Source organism: Acomys russatus, chromosome 1 (assembly GCF_903995435.1).
Source record: "Acomys russatus chromosome 1, mAcoRus1.1, whole genome shotgun sequence".
NCBI lineage: Eukaryota > Metazoa > Chordata > Mammalia > Rodentia > Muridae > Acomys > Acomys russatus.
In genome coordinates this window covers 117,004,654-117,029,842 of record NC_067137.1, presented here as the reverse complement: position 1 = coordinate 117,029,842, position 25,189 = coordinate 117,004,654, and the positions used below count along the sequence as shown (strand labels likewise).

Sequence of the window (25,189 nt, the reverse complement as noted above, 5' to 3'; positions counted from 1 at the left end):
GTCCCCATAGTGCTGCAGACCCTACCATACTGGTCCCCTTCATGGTGAATGGAAGAAGACACGGCCTTCCTTCCCTGTCACCTTCCACGCAAGCAGAACAGGGCATAGGAATATCACAGGCTGTGCCTCTATCTGCACAGGAGGAACTGAAAGCAGCCTGGAGTCCCCAAGCCCCTCAGCACAGTCAGGGCAGGTCTCCTCTTCTGAGAAGCCTTAAGCATCCTTTCCACCTCCTCCACAGCCATTGCTACCAGCACAAGCCGTTCCTCAGCCCCATTCACCTCTCACCAACCTCCTTGGACCCACAGTACTAGCTCTGACTGACAACCCTCCTCTAGCATACATGCAAACAAGCATAATCTCTGCACACACACACCCCCACCCCCTGCAAAGCTCACACTTGGTGGAGAGAGAGAGGCAAATGCGAGGACATGAAAAATCCACCTAGTGCCAGGTGATGGTAAAAGCTATGGAGAGAAATAAAGCAGCAGAGGGGACGAGTGAAGCGGAGGAGGATGGTGGGCAGGGGAGGTAGCATTTGAGTGATGTTCTCCCCAGGACATAGAGGACTGAAGGAGCAGCAGTGCATGGGGCGACATGTAGAAATGTGCATGTATGCCCTGGGAAAGGCAGAGTGTGGCAGGGCTGGGCTGCTAAGAAGGGGCTTTGGGGAGATCATTCCAGCCCTGTGAAGTATGGGCTTTCATTGCAACTAAGACAGGAACCTGGAGATTATGCCAGAGGATGGAGCCATCTCACTTAGGTCACTCTGCTGCCATGTGGAGAAGGACCGTATGGGCCAGCAGCAAGAGGGAACCGACAGAAGCATCCAGCTCTCCTAGCGCTAGGCAAGGGCAGCCCCGGCCAGCCTCACAGTGGTGAACAAGTGGCAGGAGGGCTGATGGCGTGAAGGCAGGAATATGGTGTGCTGGTGATGACGGTGGGGGTTCAATGGGAAGAGAGGAGGCCAGGGTGCTGCTGGAGTCACCATGTGTTAAGAGGCTGCAGCAGGGTAAGGGTGGGAGATCCCAGCTTTTAAGTCTCCTGGGGCCAACACCTCCTCCAGGAAGCCCTGTCTGAACAGCTGAAAGCACTGTGCTGCTCTGCACATGTGCTTGTGTACACATGGAACATTCTCTGGACCACGGTTGTCTCTCCCGGAGAACTCCAGGCTGACTTGCTGTCCAGAGGCAGCAGGCATTCAGCAAGCCTCCGTGGTCATGTGCTGCATAGATCTGCACCTGTGATGCTGTGACGTCTAACAATTCAAAACTGTTCTCTGAAACCTCTGGAAAGGGCGCTTAGTCCTCGCTATCCTGCCTCAAATATACAGGTCGGTTCTGACCTGTCCCTACGTATTCACTTTATGAAGGAAAATTCCCCCATAGAAAACCCAGCCTGGCAGGTGCTGAGTAGATGGCTCAGTCAGTAAAAGGGCTTGCCTTGAATGCATGACTCCCTTAGTTCAAGCTACAAGACCCATGTCAGGTGCAGGGGTGTGAGGTCACGCTCACTGCTTGGAGGTGGGACAGGCAGAACCCTGGAGCTCCTACTAGGCGGCCCTGCCCCCTCCTCAGCAAGGCCCAGGTCCGAGAGACTCTGTCTCAAGACACAAGGTGACGGCTCCTGAAGAACCCAAGGTTGATCTCTGTCCTAGTCCTTCCCTCCCTTCCCCATCTCTTCCTCCCTCCCTTCCTCTTCCTCCCTCCCTCCATCTCTCTCTCGACACACACACACACACACACACACACACACACACAAAGGCCAGCCTCGGAAGAAGGGTGTCACCTTGCCAGTCCTCATATCCCAAGCTTTGATTTCAGAGCTGAAGCCGCCACATAAAAAGATGTTGTGATCTTTTGGATGAAATTTCAAGGTGGTGATTCTGAAGTCACTCCGACCACTAAACACTTGGGTTCCTGTAACACAGACATACAAGAAAGAGTGAGAAGATACTCAGATCACAAGTATTTCAACGTAGAGATGTTCGCGTGGCTCATGGGGGGCCCTGTGTGGCCCAGGGTAGACCTTATAGAAACACAGCGGGAGTGGCAGTTCTCTTCCATTTCAGGTCAAATACCTTCCCCAAAGACCCCGGGCTAACCCAGGCAGCTGATGCCAGAACTCTACCTTTCCCATACTCTGTGAGAGTTCTGTGTATCATCTCATTTAAACCTTACACCAATTAACCCCAACACAACTGGACACAGGCCCAGGGAGCTTCAGAGAATTCCTCAGGCTTCTTAGGTAATACAGGAGGTAGTTTATCCAGGAGTCTAAAATCTACAAGCAGAGTTGGTTGGGATTTATTTCAGGATCCATCTTCCAATCCTTATAAAAATAAATACAGGTTAGTGTAGCAGATGTAGATGGCCTGACATGCTGGGCCACAAATGACAGTGACCTGCACAGCAGCCTGTCCACAGAATAGACATCAGGTGTGGCTCACTGGGGTCTCACTAGTGCTATAGGACTGAGACAGCTCTGGTCATTTTTTAGATCGTCATAAACAATCGTCAAGTCCCTGTTGCACTGCGGTAAGTATCTGGCACATAGAGACACACATGGGGTGGAAAGTAGCTGTCACTATGGTTTCCTAGAGGTGAGCAATAGAAACTTCAGAAGTGTCGGGTTAAAGCCAGCACTCCCTCCACTGCCCAGTATGACTTGTGCATCCCACAGCACTGATGGGATTCTTACTTGTCACACTTAATTTTCCCAAGTCTGCACTGAGAAATCAGATTAGCTTTGAGAGGCACCTCACAGGGAAGCACCTGGGTTTGGCTCCTGACAGCACCTGGGACAGCACCTGCCATCTGCTGATAACATGGAGGAGGCATCCCTCAGGGACAGCGCTAGGACTCCCTCCGCCACTAAGGGAAATTGTGGCTGCCTTTGGCTACCAGGACTCCTCCATTGAACCAAGGCAGTGGCAGAGCAAAACACAGAAGCCGACAGCCAAGGAGTTGGGGAAACGGCTGCAGGCAAAAATACTTGTCATACAAGCAAGAGGACCTGAGTTTGATCCCAAAACACACATTAAAAAAGTTGGAGAGATGGCTCAGCAGTTAGGAACACTGACTGCTCTTCCAGAGGTCCTGAGTTCAATTCCCAGCAACCACATGGTGGCTCACAACCATATATAATATGATCTGATGACCATATATAATATGATCTGATGCCTTCCTCTGGCTTGCAGATGTACTTGCAGGCAGAGCACTGTCTATGTAATAAATAAATAAATAAATAAATGGGCTTGGTGGTGCAGGCTCACAATCCCAATACCAACCAAGGGGAGAGGCAGACAAGGCAGATCTCTAAGCTTGCTTGTCAGACAGACACCCCTAATCAGTAAGCCCTAGATCCCAGAGAAAGACCCTGTCTCAAAAAAGAAGGTGGAAGGCTCCCATGGAATGGCACCCAAAACCGACCACCAGTTTCCATGAACGTGTACTTATGCATGCACCTGCACACACACAGCTGGTGGCAAAGACGGAGATGAAATGTCAAGACCGGTGTGTTCGTTTCTAAGCCCTAGATGGCTGTGTTTGTTCATCTTGGGCAGAAAGCACTCCCTGCTGGCTTCCTCTGTCTGCTGACCCCATACACTGAGTAAGAACCCAGCCAGCTCCAGCTCGGCCGGTACGGAAATGAAACTCATCAATCCTGGGTTATAAGAGTCACAGAGGGACAACACAGATCCAACGGCCAGAGCCATGTCTCCAAGCCTACCCCATCCAGGACATGAGTGACAAAATGCACCAGTGTACCAGTATAGCATTGACGTGGTTTTTAAAAAAGACTTCTCTTTTTTAATTGTGTATGTGTGTGTATTTGTTGGTGTGAATGCCATGTGTGTGCAAGTGTGAGCATAGGCCAGAAGAGGAAGTTGAGTTTCCTGGAGCTTGAGTTACAGGCAGCTGCCTGACATGGATACTGGTCCTCTGAAAGAACAGCATGCGCTCATAACCACTGGGCCGACTCTCCAATCCCATTATCAATACCAAATACCTATCTTACAAAGGGAAACAAGAACAAAGTAGCCAAATTTAAATGTACCTTAATGTGCCACGTATAAAGAGCATTCAGGAATTTTTAAAAATTAATTTGGGATGAATTTGCATGTGCTGCAGCACACAGAAGTCAGTGGGCAACCTGCCAGGGTTGGGTCTGTTCCTCACCTGTGTCTGGCCCTGTCCCGGGGATTACACTTAGTTCATCTGGCTTTGACAGCAGGTGCCTTTAGCTGCTGAGCCGTCCTGCCAGCCCACGGGTTCACAACTTCCTTGAAATCATAAAAAGCCACATGCTCTATCGCTGTAGCTATGTACTTTTAGGGGTAGTAGCAGGGCCAATATGCTTTCTCTTATCTAAACGCAGGTGGCATCCTGTGACCTGAGGCTGGAAAGCCATCCAGCTGTAGTTCCTATTTACCCAGTGAACTCAATGAAGCTGACAGAGGCCCTCATGAAGGTGGACCAGGATGCAGGATGCTGTCCACTGACCACACAGGAGACAGTCTCCACTTCCAGCCTCCAGTGACACAGAAAACTTAGAGGCCATTTTCCCTGGCAAATAACAGCACCTGCAACTAACCAGAAGGTGGTTATTACTATATTCCTGTTTTTAATAACTCGGTTCAGAGTCCAATGAAATCAGACACTAACTGCTCTGAAGGTCAGAGTGGCTTGTTTTGTTGGGCTTTTTCCCTTTTTTCCTTTGACTTCAGGGCCTTGAACATAGGAGACGAGCATTCTGCCACTGAGCTACGCTCCGCACCCCCAAAGTAAAGTCTTCAATACATGACACATAAATAATTTTGGCAACACCAAAAATGATTAATAGATTCACTTTCAAGTACCAGGGCATAGCTCTATAATAAGGCTGTGCTTAATATGCCCAAGATTCTTGGTTCAAACCCCTGCACAGGAAAAAAAGAAAAGGGGAAAAAAAAAAAAAAAAGTCTGTTTCAAAACATTCTCTCCAGAGTGAAAAATAGAAATTATTAATTTTAAAATGGGAGGGGCAGAGAAATGTCTGAGTACATAAAGTATAAAGTGTTTGCCCTGTGAGCACTAGGATTTGAGTTCGTATCTCCAACACCCACATAAAAAGCTCAGTATGGCAGTACATACACATAACCCTGGTGCCAGGCAGGGGACAGGGTTAGAAATGTGGAGGTTCTTGCCAGACAACCTAGCTGAATCAGTGAGCCCCAGGTTTAGTAAGAGGCTCTGTCTCAGAAAAATAAGGTATACAGACACACACACACACACACACACACGGCAACAGAGTCTTGCTCTGTAACCCACAAAATACTCCCACTGGTTTCTATGTGTGTAACCTCGGCTGTCCTGGACTCACTTTGTAGACCAGGCTGACCTTGAACTCACAGAGATCCACCTGCCTCTGCCTCCTGAATGCTGGGATTAAAGGTGTGCGCCCCTTCGCCCACTGAACTTTCAATGCTTCTGATTCAGTCTCTTTTGCATAGGCAGGGCAGTCCTGGGCAAAACTTGTTTAGTTTTTACTTTTGTTTTGCGAAGTTTTGAGACAAAGTCTCATTCTGCTGCTCAGGCTGAGATAGAACTCACTATGTAGACCTGCTGACCTGTCCCAGCTAGCCTCCTGCTTCAGCCTCTCAAGTGCTAGGATGACAGCATGACCCATCAGACCCAGCCGGTGCAAACTTCCAAGAGCATTGGCACACCCACCCTGCACTTGCACTTGCACCTGCATTTGCACCTGTGCCTGCACCTACATTTGCACCTGTGCCTGCACCTGCATTTGCACCTGTGCCTGCACCTGCATTTGCACCTGTGCCTGCATTTGCACCTGTGCCTGCACCTGCCCTTTGCCTTGAAAGATGACTAAGAACACTGATTTTCTTCTTCTTCTTCTTCTTCTTCTTCTTCTTCTTCTTCTTCTTCTTCTTCTTCTTCTTCTTCTTCTTCTTCTTCTACTACTACTACTCCTACTACTCCTCTCCTTCATGAGTCAAGAATTGGCAGTCACTTGTCACTGGAGGAAATACTTGGCTTTCTTATAAAGTAATACCTGTACCTCTGCAAGCTACACATAGGCTCGAGCCCCTCAGCTATGCAGCAATGTGGACGATGCTTACTTACCATCTGCACTTCAGTAGCCCAGACATTAAACAGGAGTAGAAATGGACCAGCTAGGAAGAGCCGCTAACACCGACCAAACGCTTGAGAGGAGGGCCTATCATATCAGCCTTTCCACCCACACTATCTTCATGCAACCTCAGGTATATAGGTCCATTCAAGTAGGAACAAAGACCAAATATTTGCCGATAGTAACCATTCGAAATAATTTAAAAACAACTCTTTGGTATACATATAATTTCACTATTTGCTAAAGATTGAAGAGAATTTGCATTCTAATGAGATGGATTACTTGTTTATTTTTACATGAGGAATTAAATCTTGAGTTCATGTGGCAGGTCTCGTACTTCTAGAACTCAGAAGCAGAAGCCAGACAGCCTGGGCTAAATAAATAGTAAGTTTCAGACCAGCCTAGGCTATAGAGTGAGACCCTAACTCAAAAAATAAAGAACAAGAAGAAACAAGAATTATAACAGGATAGATCATACTTTCAAAGTTTCTCAAAATTGATGGATGTTCAGAGATATCGAGAATGCCACTTTGCACGAATCCATTTTTTAAAAAGGCTGAAGTAAGTATGTGTACAGCCATCTCGGAAACTGCTGGAAATTCTGCCCCAAGCCAAACCTCATTCAACAATTTTTTAAATGAAGTTGATTTTAAGAGCAATTTTAAAGTCAAACCCTGTAACACAACACAACCCAAGGGTTCCTAACCCCATACCTGCATGCTGAGGAGTGTAAACTATTAAAAGTCCTTAGCTCCCAGAATGGAGTGAGTTGTAACATCTCTGCAAGAGAGAGCACATGGTACGTACAGGACTAGCAGTGCGCCTCAGCACACGTAGTCGTGGACCAAAGCTGAGGCACTTGGGTGGGTCCTGTCGGCACTCACAGTACCTAACACCACAGTGTGTGTTCAGACTGAGGTTGCACTGAGGCCACGAAATGCAACATGGGTGAGCACTGCTAGAAACATCTTGGATGCGTTAGGCATCTGAGCTTGAATTAATTTTTGGTCCCTGTGTGTCAGAAACCCTTAACGGTTGCTCAGTTTCTGCAACCCCACATTCAGTTATACAACCCTGTTGAGCTGTGATCACAGGTTTAGTGGAAGCTGGGCCGTAGAGAAAGGAAAGCAGCCCTTGGAAACCACAGCACTATATTTGTGCTGTGTTATGTTGTTGCTGGGGGGGGGGGTTCAGCAGACTATGGGTGCCCTATTAGGTCATCACACTGTAAACACCACCCTCACCATCAATAGTCACTGTGTCCTGAGCTAATCTACCTAGGAATGTACATTTTTCCTCCTGTTTATTCTTGTTTTTTTCACAACCCAAGCCTTTCTTCACTTTTTTTTTTTTTTTTTTTTTTTTTTTTTTTTTTTTTTTTTTTGGTCAGTGCAGCGCATGGGGGCCAAAAACTGATGCTAGATGCTTTCCTTGACTCACTTTTTCAGAGCCTGGAGCTCATCAAGTTGGCCAGACTGGCTAGCCAGCAAGCCCAGCACCTGCTTGTCTCTGCCTCTCCGGGCTGGGATTAGAGGCAGGAATGCCTCATTTGGCTTTCACATGGGTGCTTGGGATCCGAACTCAGGTCCTCATGCCTGAGAGGCAGGCACTCTGCCCACTGAGCCACCTCTCCAGACTCTCTTCCCTTAAGCTACAGTCAGGGATCAGACACCCAGTTGGCATATAGGTAGCAAATGTCCCACCGACTAGAACGGGGAGAGGGTCTCTTCCCCTCTACACCCCCAGATCTGGAATTTACGGCCCATCCTCAGACCCACAGCAAAGGAAAATTCTCCCTGTGGGGAGGAGGTGCTTTCCTGGGTCCTTGAGAACAGCATGGGACCAGCCATGCTCTTCATTGTGAAATGGGAGCACGTGATGCTTATTAGAAAGTGGGTGACACAACCTTGCTGAAGGCAGGGAAGAAAGGACAGGAAGGATGAGGTACTAAGGGGATGACTGAAATCTGCCTCCTGCTAAAAAGAACAAAAACATTTCCCTCAACCCAAAGATGCTGAAACTCTCTCCTTGAAAGGTTAATTTTTTTTTACTTAGAAAGGCTATTGAGCTGGGTGTGGAGGTGCGCGCCAGTAATCCCAGCACTTGGGGAGGCAGAGGCAGAGGGCAGAGGGCAGAGGCAAAGGGCAGAGGGCAGAGGCAGAGGCAGAGGCAGCCTCTGAGTTTGAGGCCAGCCTGGTCTACAAAGCGAATTCAAGACACCCAAGGCTACACAGAGAAACCCTGTCCTGAGAAGAGGAAGAGGAAGTAGCAGAGGCTGTTGGATGTATTTCCTACTTCTACGAGCTGAGCCTTTACTATTTTTCTTTGTTATAGGGGCCCAAAGCTAAAAGATGTGCAATGAGCTAGCAGGTACCTAATGAAAAACACCGGGAGAAAATTCTGCTAAAGGCCTCAGGTCAGAAATCAGCATCACAGCCGCCTGCCCAGATGTTAGAGGCAGTTAGCATGAGAGCTAGAGAGACCCACATCCCAGACCAGCTCTGTCCCTTGTGATGGGGCCGTGGTTGGTCCCTTCACGCTGTGTCTCTGCAGTTAGGAGGACTGCATGGTTAGTGCCGCGTACAGCACTGTGGAGTAAGCAACCAAAGAGAGCTATTATTGTTTGAAAAATTAAACCCCAACTTATTGAATTCATCGGTGGTTAAATTAAAAGCTAAAGCCAAGGGCTGCTGGGCTCTACCAGCGGGAACCTTAACAGACAGCTGATGGCTGAGCTTTCGCATGAGGCCTGGCGAACACAGCAGCCCGGGCTGCCTTCCGTCTTTGCGGAAGTGACCTGCAGAAAGGCTGAGAGAAAGTCACCAAGGAGAAGCTTAACCAGGAGCACTAGCCCTCTCCTGAGGGGAAGGTTTTTCTCTTGGAATCTGTGGCCACTCCCTCCTCTCTCCCAAATGGTGTCCTGTCTGTCAGTTCTTCCCCTGGGCGGAGCTTCTTCAGCACTTGGGCTAGCTGAAAAAGACCTTTCACCTTGGGACTATCTTGCTTGTCTGCTTGTTATAGGAAATTCTGTTTATTCACTGCAGGCTTATAGGAAATTGAGCTTTAAAATATGTAATCCATTGGCACTTGGCTGTATTGATCTGGTTATAATGAGCTCAACCAGTATAAAAACTGTTTGGATCTTCTTGGAGTTAAGAAAAATTACTTCTTTTCCCTTTTGGATCAATAATGATACAAATAGAAAATATGTTTCTGGGCTGAGGGGGTGGCTTGGTGCAGAGTTACCCGCTTATGAGTACAAGGCTCCAAATTCAATCCCCAGCCCTAGAATAAATCATCCTTAAGGCAAAGCTCTGCTCAAGGATCCTGCAGAGACCCAGGATTCTCCGTAGACGCCATCATCCCCGTAGCTTCACCGTCCAGAGTCACTGAGGAGATGCTGGGGTGAGCCTGGGCAGGCAACTCCTTGGAGCTGGGCCTCTTCCTTTCTTAGTAGAGGTGTCAAGCTCCCCTGAGGCAGCTACCCATGCAGTTGGGGAAACATCATGTGTCAGCCTAATGCTGTCCCCAGGGGACATTACAGGCAGGCAGGCTCTGGGACCCCAAAGGCCCTCTGTTTTCATTCAGCATGTCAGGCTCTCCTGACTCAGCAATGGCATCTCAGATGAAATGAAACCCAAGCGCTGGCCCCTAGGAAAGAGAAAGGCCACGCATGCCCCCTGCAGGGAGCTCATCCTGGCTAAGTCACTCTGAGGGAGAAAAGGAACCAACCAATGTATACAATAAGTCTGCCCCTTGGCTCTGTCTACAGCTTGCCCTTGTCACAATCCTAGGTGATGGCAGGAATTAACCCACATCCCAGAGCGGAGGAAAAGGCATTTGGTGAGGGAAAGGGTATCTGGCCCTATTGGCCAGCCACGCAGACACTGACTGGACCTGTCTGACTCTGAAGTCCCTCTGTCTGCATCCCATCTCCAGACCTGCCAGCTATGTGTGACCTTTCCTTCTCCGTAGCTTTTTGTTCCTAGCCACAGACTCACAAACACGTAGGAAAAATGTTGACAGGGGAGAGCTTGTGTTGTTGGCTCGTGGTAATTGAGCCTGTGTTCCCAGGCAGCAGGCATATGACTCATTTCGCTAAAATCAATATCGTTACACTCATCCTCTGGGAAGTATTCAGCCAGCTGTAAATTTAACCATCCCAACTCAAAGTTAACGAGAAAAGAACCTTGCTAACTTTCAAATCAGCCTCCATGTATCAGGAGCAGGGGCCATGTTGGCAAGTGGGCAGAGGCCTGGCAGGGTGCCCAGCTGAGGGCCAGGTAGGCCTTGTCTGCATGCCCACCAGCAGTGCTTTGGATGCGCCAACAGTGCAGCTCAGAGCCAGGCATCCTTGCTCAAAACTGCCCCTCAGAGGTGGCTGAACAGATACCTCCAAAGTCGGAGCAAGCCCCAGAGCAGACAGACAGTAGGACACAGAAATGGTGGCTGCAGGAGGTGGCCAGCGGCTGCCATGTTTTCTTCCCAAGTCCAGCCACTGTCTATCACCTATCTGGACAAAACTGGGGATGGCTGAAAATTAGGGGGTGGGGAGTTAGCTTGCAAACCAGCTGTGTTTGGCTATAAACAGCTTTGTTGAGACACATAAGCCATCATGCTAGCATCAAACATGGCCTGACCGTGTTCAGCTCCCAGGCCAGCCAACAAAGGCAGCCCAACCTAAGAACCAGTTGCTCATTGATGGCTGCTGCCTACACACAGGAGAGACACAGCCACTGTGAGCCTGTGTCAACTAATAAAACCCTGCCGGGACCTGAGTGTCCTCTTCTTCCTAAGGAGGGCTAGCGTGAGCATCCCAGCCAACGGTGAGACAGGCGTATGAAGATGCAGAAATCCTCCCCAGAGGGGAGCCAGTAAAGGGATGCTTAGTTTCCAGGACAGGGGCTCACAGACAACAGAAACATGCAGAAGGGAGCTAGAGGAAGGGTCTTGTGACATGGCTAACAAAGGTGTTGGGTGGGGCAGCTGTTCACTGAGCAAGGAGCTACCTGAAGGACAGTGGCCAGGGACCACCATCAGCTCACACCCTGCCAGACCTAGCCCCAATAAATAGACAAAAATTCCCAGTCTGAAATCAGGCCTACCCACTGAGGCCTGTGACACAGCCAGCACGCACTGTTTCCTTTCTGGTCTCCAGGGGCACTACAGGACGGTAAGCAGGTCCTCCTGGAGTGTGCTGGAAAAACCTGAGTGTGCCACGGAGCTTGAAAAGCTGCAGAGGCCCTGGCTGCAACACAACACTTGCTTCAAGCACCAGTGGGAGCTAGTGCCACTTCAGAGGCTTAGCCTGACACGGAGCCTTCCTCCACGGCCTCTCCTCCAAAGCCTCGTGAGCCGACAGCGCTCTTCACCACAGCCTTCATGTGGACACTTTTCACTCTCCCTACGCCAAGTGCTCTGAGGCTGTCAGGGCTAACACTGCTACAGCTGCCCACGGTGCAAGAAGCACCCTTCAGCCAGTCTCTTAATCAGAGGGGTCAGTCAAGACCGGTCAGCACTCCATCCTCCTAAGGCCTGTGTTCTGCAGACGTTACAGCCAAGCACCCCGCCGGAAGCCAGTGCCAAGACAGTTTGTCCAGGATAGGGAGGGTGCGGGGAGGGTATACCAGCCCATGCACTGGCAGGGCACCTTTGCCAGCCCCATGAACCCAACCTCTATCCAGCAGTTACCAACGGTTGGGTGATCTCAAGAAAGTCGCCAAAAACTCAAAGCCTCAGTTTCTGCATCAAAGAAATGGGGATAAAGATACTGTCCTCCTAGGCCAGTAGAGGACGAAACATGTTACCTAAGCAACAGGCCAAATCCATTTATCTGTATAAGCTCAGTATAGGACTAGTGTTGTGGAATACCAGAGCCACAGCAAGGACTTGGACAGCAGACCACCCTCTTTCTTTGTGGCATTGGCCTTAGCTATGATGGGGCTGAAAACACTGCTTGGAAAAGTAGCTGTCGTTTAGGGTGCAGCTCTATCTGACCGATCTCTTCCACTCACCACCATGACCCCAACAAAAGACACAGGAACACTGAGACAGAGGAGGAAGCCAGGACAGTGGGCATCCCAGAGAGAAGGGCAGATGTCTGTGACTACAACTGCCTGGAGCTCTGGGGAAGGCTGGACTGTGGGGTCCACACACGTACCTCAGACCCCAAATAGGAGGCACGTGCCGCCCTCCGGCCAAGAGGAGCTGCTACCCACCACTAAGGAGAAGTGCAACCCTGAGGGGCTGAAATCTACAAGAGGCACCCTCAGAGCCAAGAGAGCTCCAGGGGGACTCTAGGAGATGACTAGTTGATTGGTATGCAGGACAGGTCACAAACAAAGCCAGTGCCGCTCAGGGCCTGGGTGGTGTCTGCCAGTGTTCCCTGAGGCCGCTTGTGCCTAATGTAGCAGAGACGTTCGTTAGGGAGATTGCAGACGGAAACAGGAGCGCCAAAAATAATTAATCTGTGAGCAGATTTGATTAAGTGTTGATTCATGGCTGTTCCGTAAGCCAACAGCCCGTCAGAACTATAAATTAACGAGATAAAATGGTACTGGCCCTCCATATTTCAGGCTGGGTATTGACATTTTAGAATCCACAGATTTTTAACTGTATTGATTGAGGACACCAGGATAAATGGCCTTGGCGCCAAATCCCCATTAATGACAATGGGCACCGAGTGACTAATTCCCAAAGCAGTGTGGAAAGAACGCCCTGCGCTGCCTTCTCCTGGCAGGGTGCTCTAATTAGATTGAAATGAAAAAGCCAAATGACCATGGGCGGGAGAGGCAGAGGAAGGAAATGGAAGATCAGACTTGGAGAAGAGAAAGAACAAGACCAGGCAGAGCTGGATAAAGGCCACAGGGTGCACACAGGCGAAGACACGGGGCCAGAGATAGGTATGCTGACATATGGGTGCCCACTCTAGCAGCCCCTGGGAGCTTCATCACTCAGGAGGATCCAGCAGAGGCCAGCCGCAGCTGCCCAGATATGCAGATGTGAGCCAGCCCCGTCCAAGCGATGGACAAAGAGACCACCAGGATAGGCGCATCCTTGAGGACACACACTTGCCAGGATACAGACAGAAGCTGCCAGCCATCCCTGTGGGAGAGGTTTATCTAGTAGCCCAAGGCCTTCTTTGTGGCTGAACTCCAAACCCATCAACTCTGTCTTCTCTGGGGACAAAAGACATCCAGCATAGCCCAGCATAGGTCTTGCACACAGTGGACATATAATAAGTAACAAACTAATGAGATGAAAACAACCCTTCAGTAGAAGAGCCTCATGCAGACACTATCTCCAGGAGAGGAGGATGACATGCCCTCCATCACTCCCTACTGACAGCAGCTCTCAGAAGTGGGCATGTCTCTCTGCCTACCCTGTACACAAGAGTCCCCTGGAGCCCGGCAGCACGGTGTCCTCCAGGTTCCCCCACACCTCCCCTCCACTGAGCCACATGTCACTGCAGTTCCAGGTCCTCCTAGCTGTACCACAAACAGGACCATGATCCCCTGCTGCCCCAGACTTGTCATCGGTCACCTGCCTACTGCCATGAGTCCCTAACTTGTCAGGCACCAGGGCCTTCTTCTCACCTAGAAAATGGCAGCCACTGCTGCCAACAGCCAGGATGAGAATTCCAAATGCCATGTGAAAAGCCCAGGAAGCTAGGTCTGAGTTCAGCAGTGCAGCTCGGGTGCCGTAGCCAACAGTCCCCGGTCTCCCTTGCTGTCACTGAGTGGGCCAACCCAGGACAGCTGCACAGAGCCTGCCTGGGAAAGCTCCTTTTGCTGGCTTCTCTTTCCTTCCTTACCTGATGGAGGGTCCCTGAGGATATGCCTACACGAACCCCACGCCCCCTGCCCCAGTACCTCTCAATATAAACACAGAGGAGGGAGGGCCCTTCTGAAGACTTCCCTGTGGAACTCAGTTGCACTGCACGGACTGACAAGAATTCTAAACTGATGCCAACCAAAGGACACCGTGATATTTTTGTCCCAATTACACAGCAGAAGTTGATTAAAAAGCTGCCTCTTTATCCGGCCCTGCAGCTTGGTGCTGAGACAACCTTGGCTCTGTCCTTTGCTGACTGGCAGAGGACTGGCTCCAATACTTTGTAGACAGCTGTGGTGCCACTGGCAAATGATCTGCATACCCGTCAGGGAAATGAGTCTGTCCTGAGGCTCCTGCCACAGCACCCCCGTGGGTAGTCTGCAGTCAGGACCCTCTGGAGAGGATGCCCCAGAGAAAAGGCAAGTGGTCTGGGGACAGTTGAGACATCAGGACACACCTGTTTCGAGGTCTGTGAGGTGCAGGGCAAAGTCGAAGCCACCACTGAGGATGCGCCGGCCACAGGGAGACCACCGCGCAGCCCGTACTGCCTCACTGTGCACAGAGTAGGTCTGCAGGCAGTGGCCCGAGTCCACAGCATTCCACACCTGCAAGAGAAGCAGAGACAGGCAACATCAGACACTGTGATGAAAGCCTGAGCTCCAGGTCAGCAAGGGACTCCTTGGGAAGTTGGGTTCTTATTACTTCAAATCAAAATAGCAGCTAGAATCGCCTTTCCTCATCTCCACTCAACCTTTGCACCGGCTCCTACCTGCTAACCGAAGGCGTGGCACAGCCCTGCCCAGCCCTGCCCAGCCCTGCCTTACCTATCCTGGAGCAGACGGAGCACATACATGGTCAGGCTCTCTTTACGAGTGGGACCCAGAGGGGGGCCAGTCCCAGAGCACAAGGAGCAGACAAGGGGCCACTGTGCTTCTTCTTAGGAGAGGAGTTACTTCCTTCACCTTCATCGTGGCTCTCCATGGAGGAATGGGGCTCCTGGGAGCATGTCCAGTACACAGCTGACTCCTACAAGTGGCTTACAAGCCCAGGTAAGAGAGACACAGTACCGTAGCTGGCAGGCCTGGCTCACAAGGGTGCTTAGAGCTAGCCCTGCTCACTGTCACTGCAGGGTGGAGGGGACACACTGTAAGCACCTCTCCTCTCCTCATGGGACAGATCCAGCAGCTCCACCTCACTGGTTCTCAGTCTATCCTCCATAAACTGGAAACAAAGACCCCACCCCAGACAGGAGTTGGGGCTTGGGGTGGGGGTGAGGGTTCTGTGACACACACAACAGTAGGGCTGCTGGACATGCTAGCTGCAAGATTCCCTGGCACCAGGAAACCATACTTGTGTTTTCTTTAGTAAGAGAAAAGCCTGAACAAGCACACCCAGGCATTTCCACAGACCTGCTCCCAAGGCACCTCCCAACGAAGGGAGGCTAACTCCACCTGCCAGGCACTGGAGGCTCCCCAAATACAGCTAGAGTTCCAAGAGGCTTCCTGTGAGTATGTAAATGTCTAGGCTTAAGCGAACAAGAGGTCATGAGAAGCTGAACGTAGGGAGGAGCCCCAGCTCCCTTCTTCCACGCCAGGGGTCAACAGATGGGTCTCAAACCCAAGCAGCGCCAAGTAGTTATGTCTAAAACCACACAGGGAAATAAGGGGAGGAGCAGCCATGAGATCGGTAAGTGGAACGGGGACCCGTGGCAGGGCCACAGGGCACGCCGAAAGTGGCTGCTTCTTCAGATTTATGGACAAGTATGATGTTAATAGAAAAATCCACTAAGCCGGTGAAACTCCGCAGGGTTCACATGGTTAGGCAGTAAGAGGCCAGCAGCAACAACAAGCTGCATCTACAAAGTATGATGTCATTTTCTAAGAAGCATGAACTACAGCATCATACTAATTAGGCTGGCTGGTAGAAAATAATAAATAAATAAACAAACAAACAAACAAACAAACAAACAACAAAGATAACAAGTGTTGGCGTGAATGCAGACAAAGCAGAACCACCTAAGCCGCTGGCAGAAAGGTAAGATAGGGCAGCCATAACGGACTGCAGCTCGGTTATTCCCAGGAACCTGTGGGGTTACCATACAAGCCAGCAATTCCACTTCTGAGAATAAACCCCAACATCTGGCCCTGGAGGGGAGAAGGGGGGAACGTCAATGAAGTTTCACCTTTATTCATATGGATAGAAGAAGGAAGAAGTTCACTTGTTCACGGACAGGTGAGAAAAAAATAAAATGCAGCCCATGCACACAGTGGTGTGCCTTAGACAGTGCTTCCTGACAGCTGCTACAGCACCGAGAAGCCTCGGTGACACTGCACTCAGTGGGACAGGCCAGACCCAAAAGGATGCATTCTGTATGGTTTCCCTTCATAGCGCTCCCTGAGCAGTCAGGATCACAGGCAGGAAACAGAGGCTGCTGCCACGAACTGGCCTCTGGCCTCCACACATTTGCTGTGGCATGCACGTTTCCCTTTCCAATAATGATAAGTTAAATAAAATGAAAACAAAACTCAAACCAAAAGGCAATCAAGAGCATGACCTGAGGCTGAAGCAACAGGCTGCATAGTCTTTGGAGACCCCCACCTCCACCCCCACCCTGCCCGAAAAGACGCTGTATCTGTGGCGGTATCTGAGGAGCACAGTATGGATGGAATAAGAGAGGTGCTCTGTGCTGAGCACAGTCAAGGCTGCCCAACAGCACCAAATGCACACTTGAACCTGGCGATAGCCGTAAAGTTTGTTATATTTCTTTTTTTTCTTTTTAATGAAAATTTTACAATTTTTTTCTTATAATCATGTGACTTATTTTTTTTACTTTATTTTATTAATTTACTCATATTACATCTCAATTGTTATCCCATCCCTTGTATCCTCCCATTCCTCCCTCCCTCCCATTTTCCCCTTACTCCTCTCCCCTATAACTGTGACTGAGGGGGACTTCCTCCCCCTGTATATGCTCATAGGGTATCAAGTCTGTTCTTGGTAGCCTGCTATCCTTCCTCTGAGTGCCACCGGGCCTCCTCATTAAGGGGACATGGTCAAATATGGGGCACCAGAGTTCGTGTGAAAGTCAGTCCCTGCTCTCCACTCAACTGTGGAGAATGTCCTGTCCATTGGCTAGATCTGGGTAGGGGTTCGATGTTTACTGCACGTATTGTCCTTGGTTGGTTTGAGTAGAATCCCTGGGCCCAGACCCGCCTGTCATAATGTGGCCTTATTCATAATAGCCAGAACCTGGAAACAGCCTAAGTGTCCCTCAGTAGAATGGATAAAGAAACTGTGGTACATTTACGCTATGGAATACTACTCAGCTACTTAAAAACGTTTGTTATATTTCATCATGGGTTGGTTAGTTGGTTGGTTGGATTTTTGTTTTTTCAAGACAGTGTTTCTTTGTGTAGCCGTGGCTGTCCTAGAACTAGCTCTGTAGACCAGGCTGGCCCTAAACTCACAGAGATCCTCCTACCTCTGCCTCCTAAGCGCTGGGATTAAAGGCGTGGGCCACCATGCTTTTTGTTTATTTGGTTGGTTGGTTGTTGTTGTTGTTAAGCATACAAAATGTTTAACACAAAATTTTATCATGTTTATTCATGCGTTTGCAGTAAGACTCTAAAAACAAGCTAAGGGTAGCTGTCACTTCTAGGATGGCCAAGGTTGTTCAGTATTTCCTTTGAGACTGAGTGGCAGGTGGGAATAGCAGATGGGGAGGAAGAAGGCAGCCCGTAAGCAGTGGTGCCCACATGTTTTCCTGGGTAAAACTCTTTCACTTATTCATTCAACAAACATCCCCAAATGTGTGCTAGCTAGCCAGGTGCTGCTCACAGGAAACGACAAGAATCAAAACCTTCACTGAGTGAAGGAAGCCTTCAGAGAGCTGTCAGTCGGGAGGCCAGGTCCTACCGACACAACTAGCAGAATGGAGTGTACCAGGCACTAAGACGGATGCTCCAAAGTCAGCAAAGGAAGGGTCTGTGGGTCAAGAGAGGCGGTAGAGAGGGTAGCCATGTTAGGATGGCCTAAAGGATGAGGAAAGAATGCAACAGCACAAAAGGCCAGGCTGGTCAGAGTGGCGAGCAGGATGTGACAGGAAGAAACGTGACCAGAGAGTGTCTTTATGGGTTGTAGAGTGTCCAAGGTCTCCTGGCTCCAGTCTACAGGATCCTTTTAGCTGCCCCACAGGAAGAAGAAACAGGGAGACAGGAGTGGGGACTTATGGGAAAATTCAGGACAGAGGCAGCAGCAGGAAAGAGCGTCCATATGGGAGTCAGAAGCAACAGGAAACCTGTGGAGTAAAGAGGCCACGGAGAGCAGGACACCTTAGGCCTGGGGCCTGAGCATCAAGGGACACGGCCAGCTCTCGGAAAAGCAAGCTGGAAGGCAAGGCCCAGCTCAGCACTGAGTAAAGGAAGCCAGCCATGGGCAGGGAGGACCAGATGAGTGTCTGCCCTTACACTTTTGAGTGTAACGCGGACCTACTTCTAAACCTTTCACAGCGTGCAGTAAGATGTTGAGTTGGTGAGGAGGGAAAAGGAAAGGAGAGGGTGGAAGAGATGAAAGAGAGAAGGCAGAGAGGGATGAGGAGGCAGGGAGCACGGGAGGGGTAAAAGGAAGAAGGGAGAATTCTCAGGCAGCAGTGTCCTGCATGGGCCGGGGTGTAAAAGGCCACATGGCTGGTACACGCGGCTGGTACACGGTGTGCCAGCCCCTGGAGGCACAGCTGCGCACCTGTGTGATGACGCACTCCGCTGACAGCAGGAACAGAATAGATGAGGACCCGTCAGTCCCAGCTCGCTACCAAGGGTGAAGTCGAGAAGAATCTTTGCCAATTGCTCTCCCTAATTGAATTGAATGTTCACTGTCAGGCTTTAAAGATTAATTCCCAAACAGTGCCGCAGCCCCGAGTGTCTGCCTTTTTTCAACCAAGTAATTAGAGATCCCAAACTGTCTTCATGGAATTAAGGGGCTCAGTCTTCTGTTGAATGTTCTGAGATGGCTCCATGTATTAACTACAATTATTAAAGCAGTCTGGGTGTCCAGCCAAAGCCACAGATTTGACAAGAACATGACGAGGAAATGCGGTAGACTTGGGTGTCTCCATCCCCCCACCCCCCTCCAGGTACAGCCACTGCCACAACAGCTCTTCGGGGGCTCCAAAGACTAGGCAGCCTCAGGCTGTGCCCTGATTGCCTTTTGGTCTGAGTTTTGTTTTCATTTAATTTAACTTTTCATCATTATTGGGAGGGGACACATGCATGCCACAGCAAATGTGTGGCGGCCAGAGGCCAGGGGAGGCAATTCTCTCATCTCACCAAGCGTTCTAGGGACCACACTCAAGCTCCTTTACCCACTGAGCCAGTTAGTTCATAGGCTCTGTTCCTTGTTTTAAGAGAAATGTAATCTCCTTACAAAGTATTCAAACTCTACATAACTGCCAAAAAAAAGGAAAGCCCTGTGGGGATCACTATGACGTTGTTTCTCTGGTTACGTGGGAAATAAGCACGTTCTATCACAACGTACTTGTCAAAGACAGAAAGAAACATCAAGTAAGAGTGGCCCATATCTCCACCCCTGGAGACAGTGATGGTCACATTTCTGGGGGTGGATATGCTTGGGGTGCAATCCAGCCTCAGAACCTCCTCCTGCCTCACCAGCTCCTGTTGCTCCAGAAAACACATCTCTAGACTACAGCTCCAGTTACTGTCTTCCTTTGCCAAAGGGAATCACCAGCCCATTTGACCACAGTAGCCAGAGGACACCTTCGTGGGATGTTTCCAGGCTCAGATCTGCTTTAGTCCCGGACTGGTTTGGAGATAAACTTTAGTAATGCTGGCTGGCTGTGCTGACACAGTAACAAATCTAGGTCCTTGGCATCTTCAAGCATTAGAGTGAAACCTTTACATATCATTCTTCCAGTGGACCCCTGATGAGTTCTGGAGATGGATGTTGAAATTCTGGATTGCTCACTTCTAGTATGTAGAAACATAATTCACTTTCTACACTGGCCTTGAATTCTGAACCCTTAATTCACTTTTTAGTTCTAGAAGTTATTTCACAAACCCAGAAGGAACTTTTCTACAGATTCCTGTGTCATCTACAAATACAGTTTTCATCCTCCTTAGCTTTCTTACACTGGATGTAATCTCCACTTGAGAGCCGAACAGACATAGGGAAAGCGGGCAGCTTTCCCTTGCTCCCAGTCACGTAGGAAGAACACTCTGCCCTTTCCCCAGCATTGCCTTGTGCATGCTAGGCAAACCCCCCAACACGCGCGCACACACACACATACGCACACACACACACCCTAACATACACATACAGAAACCCTAACGCACACACATACCCTAACACACACACAGATACACACATAGCCTAACACATACACAGATACACACACACACACACACACACACACGCACACACGTGAGCATGCCCTCCATTCAGTCTTGCACACAGTTGAGGATGCTGCCAGAGCTTTGTTTGTAGAAAGCCCTTAATAGTTCAGAGAGGCTCCCTTGTATTTTTCTCAAAGTGTTTTTTAAAAACATGGTTTTTTGGTTGGTTGGTTGTTTTTTGTTTTGTTTTGTTTTTTTGAGACAGGATTTCTCTGTGTAGCCTTGCCTGTCCTGGACTCACTTTGTATGGCGTGCACGTGTGTACATGTGTGACTGGGTGATCTGTACGTGTCAGTATAGGAGCATGTGTGCCATGAGAGGTCAGAGGACAATTATGGGGAGTTGGTTCTCTCCTTCAACCATGGGTTCTGGGGCTCAAACTCAAGTATCAGGCTTGCTTGGCAAGCATTTTCACCTGTGCTGAGTCACTGTACTGGCCTGGAAGTTGGGGTTTGGTTGCTTTGGTTTTAAAACATATACTCAGGAATGCAGGCAGGTTAGGTACTGCCAAACCCCATTTACTGATGGCTTTCTCTTTATAGTTAACCCTAATATTGCAGCTCCAACATGAAAAACCGCACTGATGGAGCATCAACCCTAAGCCAAGCTCCCACCCATGGGACGGGTCCTGCTTACTCGTGATATTTTAAGTGGCTAGTTGGATGGATTTGCTAAAGTTTTGTCCAAAACTTTTGCCAGTTCATCAGAGATATTGGCTGGGTGCTCACTTCCATCACGTTTTTTTTCCCCCTGTCTCAGGGTCAGGAGAACTAATTGTGAGGTGTTCCTCCTGTTTTATGTCCCAGGGTAGTTAGTATAGCTGTTGTCACAACATCCTGAAGCCGAGTGGCTTGGACAACAGACACGGGAACAGCCCTAGAGCCTGGAGTTCTGGAATGAAGGCACTGGCTGGGCTAGTCCCCTTTGGGGGCTGTAGGGGAAGGGTCTGTGTGCACCTGTGTCTTCCGCCTGGCTGCGGCTGCCTTCCTGCCTGCCTGCCCGTCTTCCTCCATGGATGCCTTCTCCTGATCTCCCTTCCATGGACACCAGTCACACAGCACTAAAGGAGCCCGTTACCTCTGTACAGACTCAATCTCTGAACATGGTTATGTTGTGAAATGCCAGAGAAATTGAGGGTGCGAGGGGTATGTGTAATCCAACGCAGAGCAGGCGGACACTCTTTCTTCTTAGATGCTTGGTAGAACTCATTAGTGAAGTCATTAGGGCCCAGAGTTTTCCTTGTGGGAACAGTTTGAACTAAAAATTCAATTATTTCCATAGCTAGGAGATATGTTTCTTCTCAGGGAAGCTTTTATTATTAGGGTCTTCTGGGGGACTGTTCGTGTCACCTAAGTTGTGGCATTCATTAGCACACGCTGATCATGTATTACCTCTATGTCCTTCTAATATCCACAGTGTCTATAATTAGCTCACTCTAATCATCTCTCATATTGGTAATTTGTGTCTTTTCTCTACGTTCTTGATTCTAGCTAATGGTTTATAACATTCATTCATCTCAAAGAGCCACCTCCTGAGCTGGGCGTGGTGGCTGGCTTCTATAATTCTACACTCAGAGGAGATTGAAGGAAGAGCATTGCTGGGAGTTCAAAGTCAGTCTGGGCTGCAGAGCAAATAAAAATAAAATGAAACTGGGCCAGAGACATAACTCAGCAGGCAAAGGTGCTTGTCATGCAAGCCTGATGACCTGGGTTCAATCCCCAGAACCAATGATGGAAAGAGATAACCAACTCCTGAAAGTTGTCCTATGACAGTCACATGTACACCATGACACATACACTTCCATGTGTGTCATAAATGCAACAAACACACTAAGTGGATTTTTAAAAGTATTGTCAAAAATTTAAAAGGGCAGTTTTTTAATAGCTAGTTTTCTTTGCTGCTTCCTTTCCCTCTATTTTAGGTCCTTCCACTCTGTCCTTCTTTAATTGTTTGGGCTCCACTGCTTGGTTTTTCCTGGTGTCTGAATGCAAGCTGAGTTCACTGAAAAACTTCCCCGAAAAAGCCAAGTACTTGGTGCTACAAACCTGGGGCAGTGGTGTGCTCCTCCACACACCCTCAGAACACTTCCCACGACAGTGTCTTCTTTAAAGCTTCGGAGGGGCATGGCTCTGCCTATGGTGACACTAGGGAGAGAACCCAAGAACTCCTGACTGCTAGACAGGATCCACCCACTGAGCCACATCCCTGACTGGCTCTTCAGCCATTTGAAATGTGTCTCGGGACTTTCCCAGTCCCATTTCTTCGTTATTGACTTTTCACCTAATCCTGTCCCAGGAAATCAACTGCGAATGATCTCAACATTTCCGAATTTCCCAGTTTCCGCCCATGGCCACACCACGGTTACGTGGTGGATGCTCCGTGTACGCTTGGAAGGAATGTACACTCTGCTGCTGTGATGTGGAGGGTCGCACAGCTGTCAATCAGGCCAGCTGGTGACAGTGTTGTCCCAGTCCTCCACATCTGAAGTAGTTTCTGTCTAGGTGATCTACTGATTATTGAGAAAGGGCTGGAAAATTTCAAGCCGTTGGTGGGTTTTACTGTTCATACATCCCGCCCTGCCAGCTCTGCTTCATGTGTTTTAGAGCGCTCTTATTCTGTGTGTATATAAATATCTGTGTGTCTGGTGTTGCGCACTTTGGGGGATGTGCTGTGATGAACTGATCCCTCCTGTTATTATAAGATGACTCTCTTTATCCCTGTAATATTTTTGCTCTGAAATCGGCTTTGCCTGATATTTATATAGCCACACAAGCTTTCTTTTATTACTGTTAGTATTGCTCATCTTCCTCCATCCTTCCAACTTAACCTTTTTCTGTTTTTATATTTAAGGTGGGTTTCCTGCACGCACTGTATAATTGTGTTGCCTTTCTATCCAACCAAACAATCTTTGTCTTTTAAATGCAGTGTTTAGACCTTTCCACCTGTTTTTGATAAGGTTTAAGTTTGTGTTGTTTACCTTGCCTATTATTTTCTCCTCATTCTCTGTGCCTCTTTTCAATCTTTGGTTATTTCATTAGACTTCCCATTGTGAGAACCCATGACCATAAATCTTTCTGTTTGTCTTATTACTAGTCACTTTAAGGCTTACAACACACATCTTTAACTTATTCTGACCTATTCTCCAAGTCACAACAAGGAAACAAAGCACCGTTTTCCCATCTTCCATGACGTGTTACCTCTCTACATGTTATGAACTGCACGCTGCATTACAATTTTACTTCAAATGGTCAACTGTCATTGACACTCATTTTTAAGTAAGAACAAAGTATTTACATCCCTCATATGCTCACCATTCTGCACTCATCGTTGCCAGGACAGGTGGAGATTGCCAGTCGGCCTCAGTTTCCCTCAGTGAAGATCTCCTAACGAAGATGTCATGTGATGAAGGCTTGCTGGCCGTGCATCACTCAGCTTTTAAGTATCTGAGAAAGTATTGTCTCTTTGTCTTTTCAAGACCTTCCCCTGGGGATTGTGAGCAAAGGCTCCCTCCGAAAGACCTCACTCCGAGCTCTCTGCAAGGCCGAGGAGGTCACTGGTTAGAGTTTCAGTAACTGAGGAGGTTGGAAGGCCAGCGATCCAGAGCCTAATTACAACTAATCTCGGGCAACATTTCCCACTTTTGTGGGTGACCTAACAGCCTTGTGAGTAGTAGGCAAAGCCTTTTGGACTGTCCTAACAGACCACTAGCTTTCACCAACCCAAAGATTAAGAAAGCATCCGAGGCCTAGAGCAGAGACCCCTCCCCCCTGCCTTGCTGTAACCCATCCAAGTGGTGTTCCACCAATGCATATGAAAAGTGTCTTGATTTATGACTGTCTTATTATTATAAAAATTCAGTCATGTGGAAACATAAATTTGAAGTTACCTGAATCTGTGTTCCTAGGCTATGGACATGCCCATCTTTGGCTCACTAGTAAATTCTCTATTATTCCCATTAAAATAAAGTTGTGTTTGTTTTTTTAATTAGCGTTTTCATTTTTTCTATTCTTATTTCTCTATTTATTTGTATTATGTGTTGTATGAGGGTTTGCTTGCACATATGCCTGTGCACCACACACATACCTGGTGCCTGAGGAGGCCAGAAGATGGCATCTGGTCCCCTGAGAACAGGAGTTACATGGTTGTGGGCCACCATGTGGGTGCTGGGAACTGAACTTAGGTCCCCTGCAAAAGCCAGTGCTCTCAAGTACTGAGCCATTGCTGCAGCCCTGAAAGCTGTGCTTTTATGTTAACAGGATCAAGCTCTTGCTTGCAGTGGTTTGGGTTCTCTTCTCAGTGCCTTAAAAGTGCATTTCTCTATTTTCTCACATTAATATTTGTTCTTCTGTATAGAGTGTCTTTTCTCCTTTGAAGGCTTTCCAAGCCATGGAGATGGCTCAGTGGGCACAGCACTTGCCTCACAAGCACGAGGTAGGTCTTGAGTCTGAATATCAAGAACTAAAGTAAACTAGGAGCAACAGTATGTGCAACCCTGGCATTCCCAATTCAGACGGCCAGGCAGCGAGCTGGGCACACACAGCCTCAAACAAGAGGGAAGGCGAGAACCAACACCCAAGAATGTCCTCTGACCACCACATGTGTACCACAGTGCATGCATGTGCGGGCAGGAGCACATGCACACACTGCCTTTTTTCTTCTTTTGTTTGTTTGGGGGAGGGGGCAGAGATGATGACAGAGGGCTGTCCTGGAACCTGCTATGAACCAAGCTGGCCTCAAACTCACTGAGGTTTGCCTGCCTCTTACTTCTGAGAACAAACTTTTTTTCCCCTTGGTTTTTTGAGGGAAAAAAAAAA

The 25,189-nt window shown here is 48.8% G+C and overlaps 1 protein-coding gene across 1 annotated transcript in view; it reads right to left on the bottom strand.

Moving 5' to 3' along the window:
* The window catches only part of Wdr25 (WD repeat domain 25), a 138,560-nt gene that overhangs the window by 38,501 nt on the left and 74,870 nt on the right, over positions 1 to 25,189 (bottom strand). The window contains exons 2-3 of the mRNA XM_051151389.1: positions 14,426 to 14,573; positions 1,789 to 1,919 (exon numbers count right to left, since the gene is read on the bottom strand). Of these exons, the coding sequence (XP_051007346.1) occupies positions 1,789 to 1,919; positions 14,426 to 14,573 (279 nt within the window). The remainder of the gene's footprint in view (positions 1 to 1,788; positions 1,920 to 14,425; positions 14,574 to 25,189) is intronic.